This window comes from Carcharhinus amblyrhynchos, chromosome 3 (assembly GCF_965287045.1).
Source record: "Carcharhinus amblyrhynchos chromosome 3, sCarAmb.v2.hapA, whole genome shotgun sequence".
Taxonomy (NCBI): Eukaryota; Metazoa; Chordata; class Chondrichthyes; order Carcharhiniformes; family Carcharhinidae; genus Carcharhinus; species Carcharhinus amblyrhynchos.
Genome location: NC_137326.1, coordinates 93331026 through 93346790, shown reverse-complemented (window position 1 = coordinate 93346790; position 15765 = coordinate 93331026). Strand labels below are relative to the sequence as shown.

The following is a 15765-nucleotide window of genomic DNA, read 5'->3' as shown; positions in this document are numbered from 1 at the left end:
GGGTTTGAGGCTAGAGATGGAGAGGTAGATTGCTTTCATATCCAAGTCTATGTGCAGATCTAGGGTGCACTTGGAAAATAAACATCTAGTACAAAAGAGGAAACCAAACTTCTTGAAGGCAGTTTGACTGCAGCAGCTTTGATAATTTTAGTTTTCACTTTCTGGTTTAACAGTTAGAATGCATAAGAATATCGAGCCTGCACTGATCAGATTGGAGCAAAGATGTTACTTGCCTCTTGGGGAGAGGAAAACAGATTGGATTTAGTATTTGATCTCCGGAGTCCTGTCAAATATCATGGTATTTGCAATTCCGTGTTGTGGCCACTATGGAGACAGATACACCACATTCGTATGGAGGAGAAGGCAATTTTTGTTTTGGCTTTGCATAACTTGCTGAGGCAAGGATACATGTACTGGTAGTTTGCATTGTTCCTTATATGTGAACATTTTCCTTCCCTCCTATTTCTGTTCATCACTTGTGAAGAAAGCATTCATGTTGGAACATCCAAGTGTGATTCTAGATAGTGGCAGCAGGTAACTTAACTCATTGGTAGTGCCGTTAAGCAATCCTACTTTGAGCCAATCTGTGTAGCTTCTGGCAGAGGTGATATGTTAGTGAATAATTGCAGAAACCATGGCTCTTTTTTCACTTCTGTAAATCAGAATTAGTTGTAGTGTCTTCCACTTTTATCTTGTTCGAGATCCATTAATTCTGGGATCAGTGGAATTGTTTCTGATCTGTATGATTTGGTGCTTTAACTCAGAATTTGTAGAGATTCAGGGATAGTTAAACAACTATTATGTGCCTTTATTTTTCCCAGTGAACATGGATCAGTGCCTTTTATCCACTAAATCCACAGAGGAACGTTCACTTAAGTTCTGTGATTTTGTGGGCTTTGCATTGTGAAATGCTTTTGTGCTTAGTGGAGTTTGTCACTATGGGCTGACAGTTGATTAATTAGGTGTTTGTACCAGATTTTACATGTTTACCTTTTTGGTTCCTTAATTGTTAATACTTTTTCACCCATCCAATGCAAGGCACCCGGAGTAACAGGGTAGGTCCTGTGTTTGTGATCGGGATACGTAAACCGATATAACCTAAATCCTCAATGTATTTTAACTGGCTGGTTCAGGCCTGAATTATTACTTTAGTCTCCCTTTTTCTCTCTCACTGTTTTAAGCTATTTTTCTCCTCTTTGCTTTTCTTGATGCCCAGACATGCCATCAGTTTTATTCTCTCCACCTAGATACATCAACTCCCCAATTCACCATGGCTCTTCTGCTTTTAGCACCTAGCAGATGATGGAATATCTCGGCTTTGAATGAAACTTGACTCATGCTATTCTCCCTTATTGAGGATCTGGCAGAATGCTTCATTTCCATCTTCTATCTGCCTAAATTGCCATGCTGATGTAGGTTTATCATCAAATTACATCTTAGTTGCTCCACTAGTAATGTCTCCCGCTTTGAGCATCTCACTTTATTTTTCTTACCCTTTTGAAATCCTTATTGTCTAAACTTTCCAGTCCCACCCCAAGTTTTTCACTATTATCCTAGTCCTTTTCTTACAGCCTTTGCTCAGAACCATCATTAATAATTTCAATCTTTACCTCTGTCCCCTAAGCAGAATCCTTTTCCTGAATTTATTGATTAGCTGTCATACTTTAATCTCTTCCTCCATTTAAATCTCCTACACATAATCACGATCTCAACCACAACCGTACCATTTCCTGTGGCTTCTCTGCTTCTATGGTCTCTTAATTCAGGCATGGCCATTGCACATTTACATGAAAAATTTAATTGCATCAACATTAATGTAAAACATTTTAATGTGTAAATATGTTTTCATGTGCAACAGTAAAATATTTTTGTTGCTGAAATTAGTGTGTTGCAACCTGCAGAATTGACCTCCAATGCTTTGGTCAGCCTCCATCCTCTATGAACTTCAAGTCCAAACTCCACCTGTATCCCATTTTGCACCTATTGCTGATTAACTGTTATGATTCCAGTTGGTATTATAACTGGATGGCAAAGTCCAGGGATGAAACCTTGGTTCAGAAGATTGTAACATTAACTTTTCTAAAAACAAAACATGGAGGAGCAATCATAAGACTGCTAATTATCATTAACAACAAGAAAAAAATTAGTAAAAATTGGGTTATGATACAAAACTTTATTTCCCCCCTATTTTAACAAATACACAGATTTTAACATGTACAAGAATTACAAAGTATATAAAGAGTAAGTTGTTTGTGCCTTAACTCTTTCTAAACACAATAGAATCACAATTGGAACTGACTAGCCCCTACACTCGCAAACACCTTGGAGCAACATGGAGCTAACCATAAGTTTTACCCTTGCAGACACAGAACCACTAAATTAAACTCACTTAAAGCTATACCTTATTTTAATGTTTACCAACATCAATCTCTTAATCTACCTTTGTTTTCCTAACACAGCAAGTTTTAGCGCCTTTTATATAAAATTCTCATCCTTAATGTTTTAATCCCTTCTTTGCTTTCTTCCTCTCCTTATGTATGAAACCTCCTTGCTCCCTACAACTGATGCATTTTCTTCCACTGCCAACCTCTCCTTTATATGACTGTAGCTTCTTAAGCTTCCTTTTCCCATTAATGGCAGCAATTACCTTCAGTCTCCTGGGCCCTAGCCTTTGAAATCTTTCCTTAAACTCCTCCATCTCTCGCTATTAATTCATAAAACATACCTTTGACCAAGGTTTTGATCACATCCTAAAAGATCTATCTTTAAGTTGTGTTGACTGATTATGTCTCTTTTGGACATTTTTATATTTCACCAAATAAATGTTGAGTATTACTGAAGAATTATTGTTATTTGACATTTAGGTTCATGGCATTACAGCAATCTACTTTAATCAAACTTATTTTCAAACAGTGAACAAAGCCACTGGAACTTTTTTGTTTTGAGTTGATCAGCTGACTTTGCCAATGTTTAATTTTTCCATTTCACTCTGTTCACATCAACCTTTTTCATTAAATGTTTCAGTAATGCCAGGTTGTCTCTGTCTTCATCCAGCTCAAGAACTTTTGTCAATTCAAGCTTACGTGACAAACAAGCAAGTTTTGTGTTGATAGTTAATATTTACTCACCTGGGACAGCAGAGCTGCCCATGATAACAGTTCCAAAGAGTCACCTTTTTAAGATGCAGGAATATTAGAACTTCCTGCAAGCATAGAACCATAGAAAATTACAGCTCAGAAACAGGCCTTTTGGCCCTTGTCTGTGCCGAACCACTTTTTTTGCCTAGTCCCATTGACCTGCACTTGGACCATATCCCTCCCTACCCCTCTCATCCATGAACCCGTCCAAGTTTTTTTCTTAAATGTTAAACGTGACCCCGCATTTACCACTTTATCTGGCAGCTCATTCCACACTCCCACCACTCTCTGCGTGAAGAAGCCCCCCCCAATATTCCCTTTAAACTTTTCTCCTTTCACCCTTAACCATGCCCTCTGGTTCTTTTCTCCTCTAGCCTCAGTGGAAAAAGCCTGCTTGCATTCACTCTATACCCATCAAAATCTTATACACCTCTATCAAATCTCCCCTCATTCTTCTACGCTCCAGGGAATAAAGTCCTAACCTATTCAATCTCTCTAACTGTTTGAGTGGAAACTCATTATAAAGTCTTTGAACTGGCCTCCTTGTCTTTATGCAACCTCTGAATTTTTTTGCTGCAATGATGTCCTAAGCATGCCCTTTTGCTCAAAGATTGAGCATAAACTCTGTCTTACAATGACATGTCTAATCCTGTTTCCCACAGAATGCTGTCTACCCATGTCCATTGCCCCCACCCATGAAAACCTGCAGAGCCAGTTTTGAATGTTTTGCTGTCTGGGCATGTTACTCTGTATGCATGATCTTGTATAAAAGCTACAATTTATAGGAAATACCTCAACGAACAAGGAAGCACCAGATGTGAAATAGTTTTGCTATTACCATTGACCTTGATTAGGAAAATAGGGAATTTTACCATTTAGAATGTTAGGAGGAGGCCATCTGTCCTATCACATCTGTTAAAGCAACAAAACAAATTTGCCTCATTACACTCCATCTTCCTCTGATTCAAAATAGTTTTTCATTTTTGTGTGAACCTGGAGTCTGAATCCTGGTGAGCTGTTCAACTAAGCTAACTGTCATATCACATCAAGTTAACCAGTTTCTTGGTGTCCATATTAGGTTTCTTTGCACCTATTTCATTTTGCAGCTTAGGCTGCCATGAGACCAACTGTAACATCCATGTGAATCAAAGCAAAATATTGCAGATGCTGGAAATCAGAAATAAAAAATAGAAGAAGCTGGAAAATCTTAGCAGGCCTTGCAGCATCTATGGAGAGAGAAAGAGTTAAAAGTTTGAGTCCATATGATTGTACCTCGGAGCTGAAGAGGTGGAAATTATATAGTTGAAAGAGGCTGGAGCAGAATAGACAGTCAGGTAGGAACTCAGAGTGACAGATGTCACTCTATCACAAGGAATGGGGAGGGGAAATTGGGGGTGCAACAGTGGACGCAAGAAACGAGAGGAATCATTTCCCATCAATTAAAGCTCTTTGGCAACATGTCAAACCTTTTGACAAAACACAATACATTTTTAAAGACTGGCAAGGGGAGAAAGGGACATTCTTTGATTGCGTGCGACAAGAATGTCACTCTTTTCCTATTTGTGCTCCTCAACTGTTCTACCTTAACTCCTCCTGCACCAACCCTGAACACCCCCACCTCCCCTCCCCCACATGTGCCCATGACATCTTTGTTAATTTCTCCTAATTCCCACCTATCCTTGACTAATATTCTGCTTCACCTTCTAAACCCCCCTTCCAGCTATATAATGCATCACATTTCTAATCCCCTCTTCAGTTCTGAAGAAATCAAGCAGACTTGAAGCATTAACTGTTTCTCCCTCCACAGATGCTACCAGACCTGAGTTTTTGCATCATTTTCTGTTTTTATTGTGGCATCCACATTCCCTGGCTGCATACCAGCATCTACCCAAAAACAAAGCTGGGACTATTTACATCAATAAAACCAATAGCACAACGTGTGGGATTTTCTTTTGTAGAAGACTAAACTATTTATTTTCTACTTAATTTTGATCTGAATTCTAGAGTATTCTATCATCTAAGGAAATTCCATTAGAACAAAAGCCACTTTTCTTAAAAAAAGCTAATATTTTCAAAGCTGACCTTCTGACCTACATGATCTTTTACTGCCAGAATGTTTGCTCAGGAAAAATTTGGGTTTGATAAGTCAGACTCTGAAGTCAGTACTGGTTTTGTAATTCTCAGCTCTGAAAGGAGCACTTCCTCAGCTATAGTATGGATTACTCGTGAGGTGTAAAGAAAAAGGAAGATTGATCGCTATTTACTAGTCCTTAATCTTGAATTGTGAACTCGTTTTGCTTCCTGTATGTGGAGTTCTGAATCCATCTTGACAATCCTGTCTCTGATTTTATAAAATTAATGTAATCTCATTTGGTCCGGTGAACTTGTGTTCTTGTTGTTTCCATGCTTATTGTATTAGATTCCCTTTTAATGATTTGTATGGTACAATTCTTTTGAAGAATTGTGATTATATTGAGAGAAATGAGTCCCAAGATCAATTGTTGAACTGTTGATTCTCGTAACCAAACGAAGCATAATTGTTACGATCTCCATGGGGAAACTGTGAACCAAAAGAACCAAATTTACTGAATGACCTCCAACTGAAGAAATTGCCAACAAGATTTCATTTTTCATAATATTCAACATGAATGTAACTTGGGACATTAATTAACAACCAAATTACAATCAGTATAAACTATAAATTACACATAGGAATATTACACACAGCACATATTACGATTTGCATTACTCCCTGCACAAATGTGGCACCATGTGCAATGTCTTAGTCTTTCCAACTTTGCCTCTGATACATAAGATCTCTCACTTTTCACACACCGTGGATTTTGCCCTTGGGTCATTTGCATCAGCAGGCTTATTCTATCCATGATCCCCGGAATCGGTGTGACTTTCCAGAGTTTCTTTTCAACTCATCAACCAACAATACCCGGTTCCCCATCTGTGTCTCTGATACAAATTTAACTTTTTTGCATACTTGAGCTATTTGCGTTGCTTTTAAAATTCACTCCCTTTTTTTCTTTTACTGATCTTTTCGTAGACAGCTTTGCTGGCTTCTCTCACAAATTTTGTTCCTCTTTCCATCTCAGTCTGCTTTCTTTTTTCTGCATCTGTGTGCTAATCACCCTCTGACTCCCAGCTCCCCTTATCTTTTGACTTAGCATCTTAACCTCCTCCTCCCTGTTCGTACTGCTTCCAGATTGAGGGTCAAGAGTTCACATGAAACAATGTTTCTTATTATCTAAAAAAAATTGCAATTGCTCTCTTTACAATTAGTGCAAACTTTTAAAAAGTTCTCTTTAAATATCCTTAAAAGCAATTACAGATTCCCCAAGTATTTTAAAATTTTCCTTACCATTACTGAGTCAAAATCGTCACATCCTTTTTCCCGTGACCTTCTGAGTTCAAAGATGTAAAAGGTGATAAAGAGGGAGCTTAAAGAAGAATAAGTTAGTTAACTTGCTTTCAAAGTTTTTGGTTTCTCCTTCCTTTCATATTTGTTCCAGTTTGACTTAAATTAGTAATCTTGACAATATTTCATGTGCAAAAATAATTTCAGTTAATCCAAGTGGCATGATTTAATCATAAAAAGTTCTGGCCAAAGTTATGACCAAAGAATACATTTGAATTATTGAGGAAAATTAAGTAGAAGAATTTTGGAGGTCTATTATTTTCTGTTTTGTTATGTTTGCCCTCTTCATCTTACTGCAGTGAACAGGATTTCTGCATTGAGGATAGGAGCTGACTTATTTCAGAGCATGCTCATTGAAGCTTTGTAATTATTTGCTACAAAGTGTGAGAAAGTGGTTGGTTTAATTCTTCCTTAGCCTAACTCTGCTACATGGAAGAATGTGGAATTCAGTCATAACAGCACTTCTTTTAGCAAATTGTGGCTGATTCCACCAATGCTCTGCTCTGTGCAGCCCGAGCAGTTTAATATCAATTTACCACTTATCTACCTTAATGTAATGCAGTTATTCTGACAAAAGGTCACTGTTGAAAAGATAATTTTTAAAAAAACAAGTCTTTTCTCCCATAGAACAAAATGTTTAAGTCTAGAATATACAAAATTATCTTCAAGGACAAATACAAACTTGACGAAAAAATACGATTCTAAATTGTTTTCCCCATGTGCATTTCCACCCAATGTTTGTACTATTACTGCCAAGCACCAGAATCAGTCCATTTTATATGACTCATCTTGAGAGGGTGAAAGAGTTCCAGTCCTGATGATATCACAGGGATAAAATGTAGTACACAGCAGGAGAACATCTGTTAATAAAGTTTAGTGTTATTACTTCAACCATATATTTGGATATTTTGAAATTAGATAGGTACAATTTAGTAGAAGAAAGTAAAAATAAATTTCCTGTCCAGCAGGACAGGTACTTCTTTCTTTTACCACGTGTTTTCTGACCCTTCACGTAGACTTCTTCAGATGAAACATTGAAAGAAGAAGACAAGTTCATAGTGGCAGAGAAAGTAAGTTCTACCCAAACAAACTATTAGAATATTCTAGGTATTTCTTAAACTAGGTTAAGTAGTGATTTCGTTTAATCTGTACAGCAGTGTAGATGTAAGTATAGCATGAGAAATAAATTTGTTCCATAATGTATTTGTTGCTTAATTAGTCAGCCATGAGTCCTGATTTCTGCACCTTTGGCTTGAAGTATTATGTTTGAATATAATTTTCTTGAATTAGTTTGATACTATATAGTTCTACAACTTATCGCTCTAGAACTGTCACTGACTCATGAGTTTGTAGGCTTTTTGATAATGGAATCAGGTTTGCTTTATCATTTCTCCATGTGGCATGTCAGAGAAGACCTTTTTATCAATATTATATGGGCTATAAGTGCTAATTAATATTCATTAATTGACAGTTTTTAATGTTTTTAAACACCTTTTCATTTTCCGTCCTGTTGTCCTAAAGGTGAAGTCTTGTACTCTGTCCACTTCCTTGGTTTATGTGTTGTAGACATGAGTGGCATGTAACTTCTTTCCAAATTCATTAATGCTTTGTTTTAGTATCTCTTTTTACTAATAACCCTCGTGAAAATGATCCCAATGTTTTTTTTTCTGTAGCTGATTAATGGGTATATATTAGAAAATGTCCTGGATTTTGCTGTGATTATAATGGTGACTGTCAGCATTCACCATCATTACTCTCCTGAAACTGACAGCAACCTTTTGGAGTCTCCACTTGCTCAGAATAATGGAAAAATAAAAATTGTCTGTGATAGCAGCATTTTTTTCCAGAGGGTGTGCTTTTGAGGTGCCCTCAGATTTGAAATCAATGAGTAATCTTCTAATTACTGTTCATTCTGCTGCACAAAGTCTTGAAAAAGCTGCAAATAAAGTAGAATTGTGTTTTTAATGGCACACTTCATAATTACTGTTAAACAAAGTCATTGGCTTTGAAAAGGTACTTTTAAATTTACGGAATATCAAATTTCTCCATAATAGAAATATTTTAAAGTTGTTGTAGCTTCAAAGTCCATATACTTCAATCTGGTTGCATGCCTGCTTGTTGACATTACTGCTACGCATGCCAACATATTCTAAGAGGGAAGCCACATCACTGGTATCACAAGGTGATTGTGTGCAGTTTTCTTCAAGATTAATGGTTGGTTTCATTGCTTTAGCAATTGTATTCAAGATTCCCCAAACAGAGTCTCCATCATTCCAAGGCAGGGAAATAGTAAGATAAGGCTACATATCTGCATTGAAGGAGAGAAATTCAAGGCCAACTTTACTCCCTTCTCCCCTCATATCCCCAGAGAGGTTATTGCAAAGTATTTTGCTCAGCATCCATTAGTGCACAAGAAACACGTTGGCAAAATAAGGGGCTTGGTTGACAGGGAGCTAGCAGTAATATACCTGCATGTCTTCCAGCTCTGTTACCCTTTGGAATAATGTGGGAAATTGAAAGAATATTTGCGCAAGTTTATTTTTAAATCAATAATTACATTAATTTCAAAATCACAGGCTTCCCTTTGATACAAACTGCATGCTGGTGCTGTGTCATGACCAGTCCGCTTTCTAATTTATTTCCAGTGGCTTAGAACTGCCTAGCATAAAGTAAATAAAATGTTTTTGATCCCTTTTTAGCAATATATCTTCCCAGATTTCCAAACATGAACAATGCTTTCAGTCAAGTATTGAGAATTAATCTGATAAATGAGACTGCACTGCAGGCTTAGCCTTACAGATACTTAAATCACATACAAACCCTTTTAAGTAATGGGGTAAGACAGCAAATCCTGTATTGCATCACAATGCCAGCTTAGTTTAGGATAAAGTAGTCTTCGTAATTACATTTGGAACAAAAATGGCATTGTTATAATTTTCATTGAGCTGCCAATGTTAAAATTCTGCATACTTATAACTAGTACCATTTATTTCCCTTTGTTAGTTTCTCGTTCTCCCTGATAAATAAGTTGGGATGGTCAACTTTTTGCTTCTCTTTACCTTATTTTATTGCAATGAGTGCAGTGATGGTGGATGGCTTATCATCTGATTTTTTTATCAACTTCTCTGAAACCCTCCACTGGACAACTGACTGGGAACTCACTGGAAAGGTGTGATGGCAACAACTTTGGCCAGTCTCTGATGCTGTTCATTGATATTTCAAATCATCACAGTCATTTCTTGTAGGTTTATAGTGTGACAAATGGTTCTTCAAAGCATTATGGCTAGAACATCTTTTTATTGCTTAAGGGGAAAGGATTAATGTAGTGAGATAATGAATAATTGTTCTTCAACTTCAATAGACTGAAATCCAATCTTTAAAAGGAATAACTAACAAAGCAGTAAATTTATCCAAATTAATTTTTCTGGCTTCAAGTTAGAAAGCAGAGTGAGGGCTAAAGGCTAGTAATTTCATTAGGCAAAAGGTGGGAGGTGGTGTTCTGCAAGAATCAGAGCTGAAACTACTTGTTCACAACTTGCATTAACACTTTAGACTTTGGAATAAAAAACATTTCTAAATTTGCAAATGATACCATATTAGGGGAGATAATTGATACTGATAAGGACTGCAACAAATTCCAAGAAATAGTAAATTAACTTCCAGAATGGGTATATAATTGGCCACAGTTTAAGTAAATGTAAAATATTACAAGCTCAATGAGAAGTTGCAAATTACTTAGAAAAGAGGAATCAAAATATGTTGGTGGAGCGAAGGTTTCTGAGAGTACTAATACGTGAATCACACAAAGTAATGTCATTGACTAATAAGGCCATGAGAAAATTTTTAAAAATACTGAGGAATAGAATTGGAAAGTAAAGATGCTAATCTAAACTTGTATCAAACTTTGGTCAGACCACACCTAGAATACTAAGGACAATTATGGTAATCAGCTTATTGAAAAAGAAATAGAGGCATAAGAGAGGATGCAAGTAACAAGATTTATAAGGTGGATACCAGAAATGTAGTGGCATATTTTTTCAGGAGAGATGAATAGGCTGGCAATCTTTTTTTTTCAAAAGACTGAGGGGTTCTTTAATGAAAGGTTTTGTTAGAGTAGATAGAGCACATCAGTGCCCCCATATATGGGAAAGAACAAAACTGGGACGCATCGACATAAGGTGGTCACCAAGAATTCTGTACACAATTTAGAAGAACTAAGTTGATCCGGAGAGTGGTGAAAATGTGGGACTCTCTACCACGGGAATGGTTGAAGTGAATAGTACAGATGCACTTTAAGAGGACACTAGACAAGCATTTGAGTTTGAGTATGAAGGGATTAGAGGGTTATGCAGGTAACTAGTTGAGGGAAAACAGGAGGAGCATAAACATCGAACGGGCTGGTTGGGCCAAGTAGCATGTATCTGGACTGAAGAACTTTTGCTGGAAACTTCTGGCCTCTTACGTGGCTGGGATTCTCTGCTCCCGCTGCACTGAATGGAGTTCTGGCTGAGCCCCGAATTCTCCATTCTTCCCAGCGGGGCAAATGACATCAGAGAATCCCATCCCTTTATATAATCTGCTTCGTGTGAACAGAAGAATACTACGGATGCTGGAAAGCTGAAATAAAAACAGAAAATACTCAGCAGGTAAGGCAGTATCTGTGGAGAAAGAAACCGCAAATGCTTAAAATTGATGATCTGTCATAACTGGGGAAAAATTAAAGATGTAGTAGATTTTGAGCAAGGGATAGACGGGGCAGGGATAAAAGAAAGGTAGGAATAGGGTGACATTTTAATTTCCCTCAATTTGCATGGTAATAACTGTAAGCAATGCTGAAATTTAAGATATATTCTGAGCAATAACATTTTAATATTTCTTAGGTTCAGGATGCAGATTTATGTAAATAGGTATAAGGACCATGAATACAATGGGTACGTTGGTGCAATATTTTCCAAGATTTCAATTTTATTCCACTTCAATTCCCTTGTTGGGACTATTTGCTCAAGAAGTGGGGTCTCCCATTAAAATGAGCCTGTACTGTCAGTATAGCAGATTATTGCTTGACATGAAGTATCATGTGGCAAGATATAGTTTAATATGCAGTACAAAAAAATTCTATTCCATGACAAGTAAACATTGGTCACTTCCTTGTAATTTTTTTACAGAAGGTTGGAAAAACAATGAGTATCAGTTTGAGAGCACTGCACTTTGAGAGGATGCTATGCTTGTATCATTAACTTTTTTCCCCCAAATTTAATGCCATTCTAAAAGTTACATTGGTAGACTATCATTATTTTCAATCCACATTATTTGATCCTACAACTTTACTGGGCCCTAAATAGCCAATTTGATGACATATTTGGGTTGGGGGAGAAGGGAAGGGTCTGCAAAATCAGTCAGCTGGAAGGAATGAAATAAGAACTCCCTGGTTCTGGGAGATAATGATATTTGTATGTAATGTATGTTAGGGTTTAGTATGTGTCAGGTGACGCCTGGGGGATTCGCTCCTCCACGTGGACCCCACTTAAGCAGTTTAAGATTTGATTGTGGACTGTGCACACCTGTAATAAAGAGCTTCCAGTGTTTAGGTTACAAGGCCTATTTCATGGTTCTTGATAACCGTTCATTAAAAACATTCGTAACAGTAGAGACCACAGCATATGTGGATGTGATAGGGTAGGGAGTCAGGATCTGCAGCAAGATACAGATTCAGCACTGGGGGTGGCTTGGGTCTGTTTAAAAAATGAGTTAGAGTTTGTATAGTTTGGTAGAAGTGAAAGAGGTCCTCAGGTAATATTAGGGCAACTACTAATGTTGGAAGATTTTTGAGCAGCCTGAAGAGTCTGAGTTCAGTGCTACTGGAAGAGATCATAGAATCCCTACAATGCAGGAGGCCAAACAGCGCATCAAGTCTGCACCGACCACAATCTCACCCAGTCCTATCCCCATTCATTTACCATAGCTAGTACCCCTGACAAAGGGGTAATTTAGAATGGCCAATCCACCTATGCCACACATCTTTGAATTGTGGAAGGAAACCAGAGCACAAGGGGAAAACCCATGCAGACACGGGCAGAACGTGCAAACACTGCACAGATGGGCAGCACAGTGGTTAGCACTGCTGCTTCACAGCTCTAGGAACCTGTGTTCGATTCCCGGTTTGGGTCACAGTCTATGGGGAGTTTGCATATTCTCCTGGTGTCTGCGTGTGTTTCCTCCGGGTGCTCCAGTTTCCTCCCACAGTCCAAAGATGTGCGGGTTAGGTTGCTTGCTGTGCTAAAATTGCCCCTTAATGTCCAGAGATGTGTAGATTTGAGGGTTTAGTAGGTAAATATGTAGGGATATGGGGATAGGGCCTAGGTGGGATTTTGGTCGGTGCAGACTCAATGGACCAAAATGGCTCTTTCTGCACTGTAGGGTTTCTATGATTCAAGCTGGGAATTGAACCTGAGTCCCTGGTGCTATGAGGCAGCAGTGCTAACCACTATGTCACCATGCTGCCCCACCAAATGGGTTTTTCTGACAACCAACAATGGTTTCATGTCATTAGTAGATTCTTAATTCCAAATATGTTTTATTGACTTCAAATTCTACCATTTGCCATGACGGGATTTGAACCCAGGCCTCCAGATCATTAGCCGAGTTTCTGTATTAATAGTCTAGTGATAATACCACTAGGCCACCTCCTCCCCAACAGGTTCTGAGATCTGGGAAAATTGGGAGCTGCATAAGTAGAAATAGTCCTTTCAATGTATCTGTCTGTTATAAAATTCATAAAAGCCCTAGTGTAGAAGGAGCCCGTTTGGCCCATCGAGTCTGCCCTGACCACAGTCCCATCCAGACTCTATTCCTGTAATTTTTTTCATATTTACCCTGTTAATCCCCTGACAATAGGTCAATTTCAGTAAGAAGTCTCACAACACCAAGTTAAAGTCTATTTGATAGTAATCCCGCAAGCTTTCGGAAATGGTGTTCCTTCATCAGATGTGTGGAAGGTTCTGATCAGAGAAGGGCATTTAAAGTCGCACAGTTTACAGAATACTGATTAGAATGCAAATCTTTACAGCTAACCTGCTAGTCAAATCTTAAAGATGCTGACAGTGTGAGTGGAGATAGTGTTAGGATGGGTTAAAGAGATGTGTATCGTCTCCAGACAGGATGGTAAGTGAGATTTTACAAGCTGAGGCAAGTCATGGGGGTTACAGATAGTGCGACATGAACCCAAGATCCTGGTTGAAGCTGTCCTCGTGTGCGGAATTTGCCTGTCAGTCTCTGCTCAGCGACTATGCGCTGTCGTGTGTTGTGAAGGCCATCTTGAAGAACGCTTACCCGAAGATCAGAGACCGAATGCCTGTGACTGCTAAAGTGTTTGCCAACACAAAGGGAACAGTCTTGCCTGGTGATTGTCGAGCGATGTTCATTCATCCGTTGTTGTAGCATCTGCATGGTCTCCCCAGTGTACCATGCTTCGGGACATCCTTTCCTGCAGCGTATTAGGTAGACAACGTTGGCTGAGTTGCAAGAGTATGTGCCGTGTACCTGGTGGATGGTCTACATCAATAGGTCAATTTAACACGGCCAGTCAGCCTAACCCCCATGTCGTTGGAATGATTTGAGTTCAGGAGTTCAAATGCTATGCTGTTCTCTGTTCTAATTCAAAAATAAGTTAGCAGAAATGGAGTGCAGTTTTATCATCTTGGGCGAATGACACAGGTGATGTCAGCGCATGTCTCATCATGGTATGAAATTTGGATTTTTTTTCTAAAAGTGTTGTCAATTCCTTGGTGGTGGATTCTGTCAGCTGTGGAATACCATAAGTTTGATACAACCTCAGGTAAATAGGCAGAGGCTAAAACACGTGCAAGCAGCTTTTAAAGGAGTTGCACATTGTGGACAACAACTACCTGAATTCTGTTTTAATTGTTAGAAATTGCGGTCCAATTTAATGCAACCTGTATCACTTGTCGTCTCCACATCACAGCCATCCGGCACCTCCCAGCTAAAAGGATAGAAGAAACAGCAAAATAGCACCACAGACACCACTGAGACAGATACCAGAGTGTATCGTCTGGTCACAGATGACCTTTGTAAGAGATTAATCCCATGACAACACTCCAGATGCCATACTCAAGAAATCACAAACAGATGCAAACTTTTGGATCACACTTGACACCAGACCAAAAATATCTACAGCTTCTTACTTCATCAGGGTTCTCATTTGTAGTTTGTCCTTTACCTGACCTAAGCATTCATTTCAGTAATTCAGAGCAATTATATCATTGAAACCTTAAATGAATGCACACAGAATCATTAGCTGAACGAGATGCCTCACAGTTAGAGGACAGGCTGATTTTTATGAAGCAACATGTTTTGAATTTAGAAGCATCACCATTTTTTAAATACTTAGCATTCAGTAACTATACATCACTACCTATTATTCATGTATCACAATCTTAATGTAAAATTTAAAACAATTCTATAAAATAAAAGGAACTCTCTCTCAGTATGGGAGTTGGAATATAAAATGCCTGTGAATCCAATTGTATTCACTTAGCTGCAATGCATTAATTGACCTGTATTTATTTAGAGGGAGGTAGTGGTGTACTGGTATTGTCATTGGACTGGTAATCCAGATACCCAGGATAATGTTTTGGGGACGTGGGTCCAAAATTTGAAGTAAATTAAAACCTGGAATTAAAAGGTGACTATTTGTATACAGGGTTGTGAACCTTTGCGTTCCCCAGAGGGCTGTGGGAGCTCTTGTCATTTTATCTGTTTAAAGCAGAGATTGTTATATACCTGATTAATAGTAATGTAAGCAGTTCTGGAGATAGTATGTGTAAAAGGCATTGAAGTGTCTGATTAGTCATGATAGTATTAAATGGTGGAGCAAGCTCAACTGGCTGAATGGCCTACTCCTATACCTATGAAGCTACTGTCAATTGTCAGAAAGACCCACGTGGTTCACTAATGTCCTTTAGAAGGAAAACAGTGCTATACTTTCCTAGTCTGGTCTGCATGTGAGACCAAACCCAGATGGCCTAGTCAGTATAAAGTCTAAAAGGAATGAAATCAAACAGACCATCCTCATCAACCTAGGCGTTGAGAGGAGAGCAGGAAATTTTGGAGAGCTGTTTCTGTCAAGCAAGAGCCTGATGTAGTCATACTTGAGGAATCATATCTTACAGAAAATGACCCAGG

General features: G+C 38.4%; 1 protein-coding gene across 5 annotated transcripts in view; it reads left to right on the top strand.

The window, feature by feature from the left end:
* acsl3a (acyl-CoA synthetase long chain family member 3a) overlaps positions 1-15765 on the top strand; it is a 97792-nt gene that overhangs the window by 24923 nt on the left and 57104 nt on the right. For 4 of the 5 annotated variants that reach the window (XM_080185532.1, XM_080185534.1, XM_080185533.1 and 1 more), the window contains exon 3: positions 7581-7634. The exons of the other annotated variant lie outside the window; for it this stretch is intronic. In XM_080185532.1, the coding sequence (XP_080041658.1) occupies positions 7581-7634 (54 nt within the window). The remainder of the gene's footprint in view (positions 1-7580; positions 7635-15765) is intronic. 5 annotated transcript variants of the gene reach the window in all.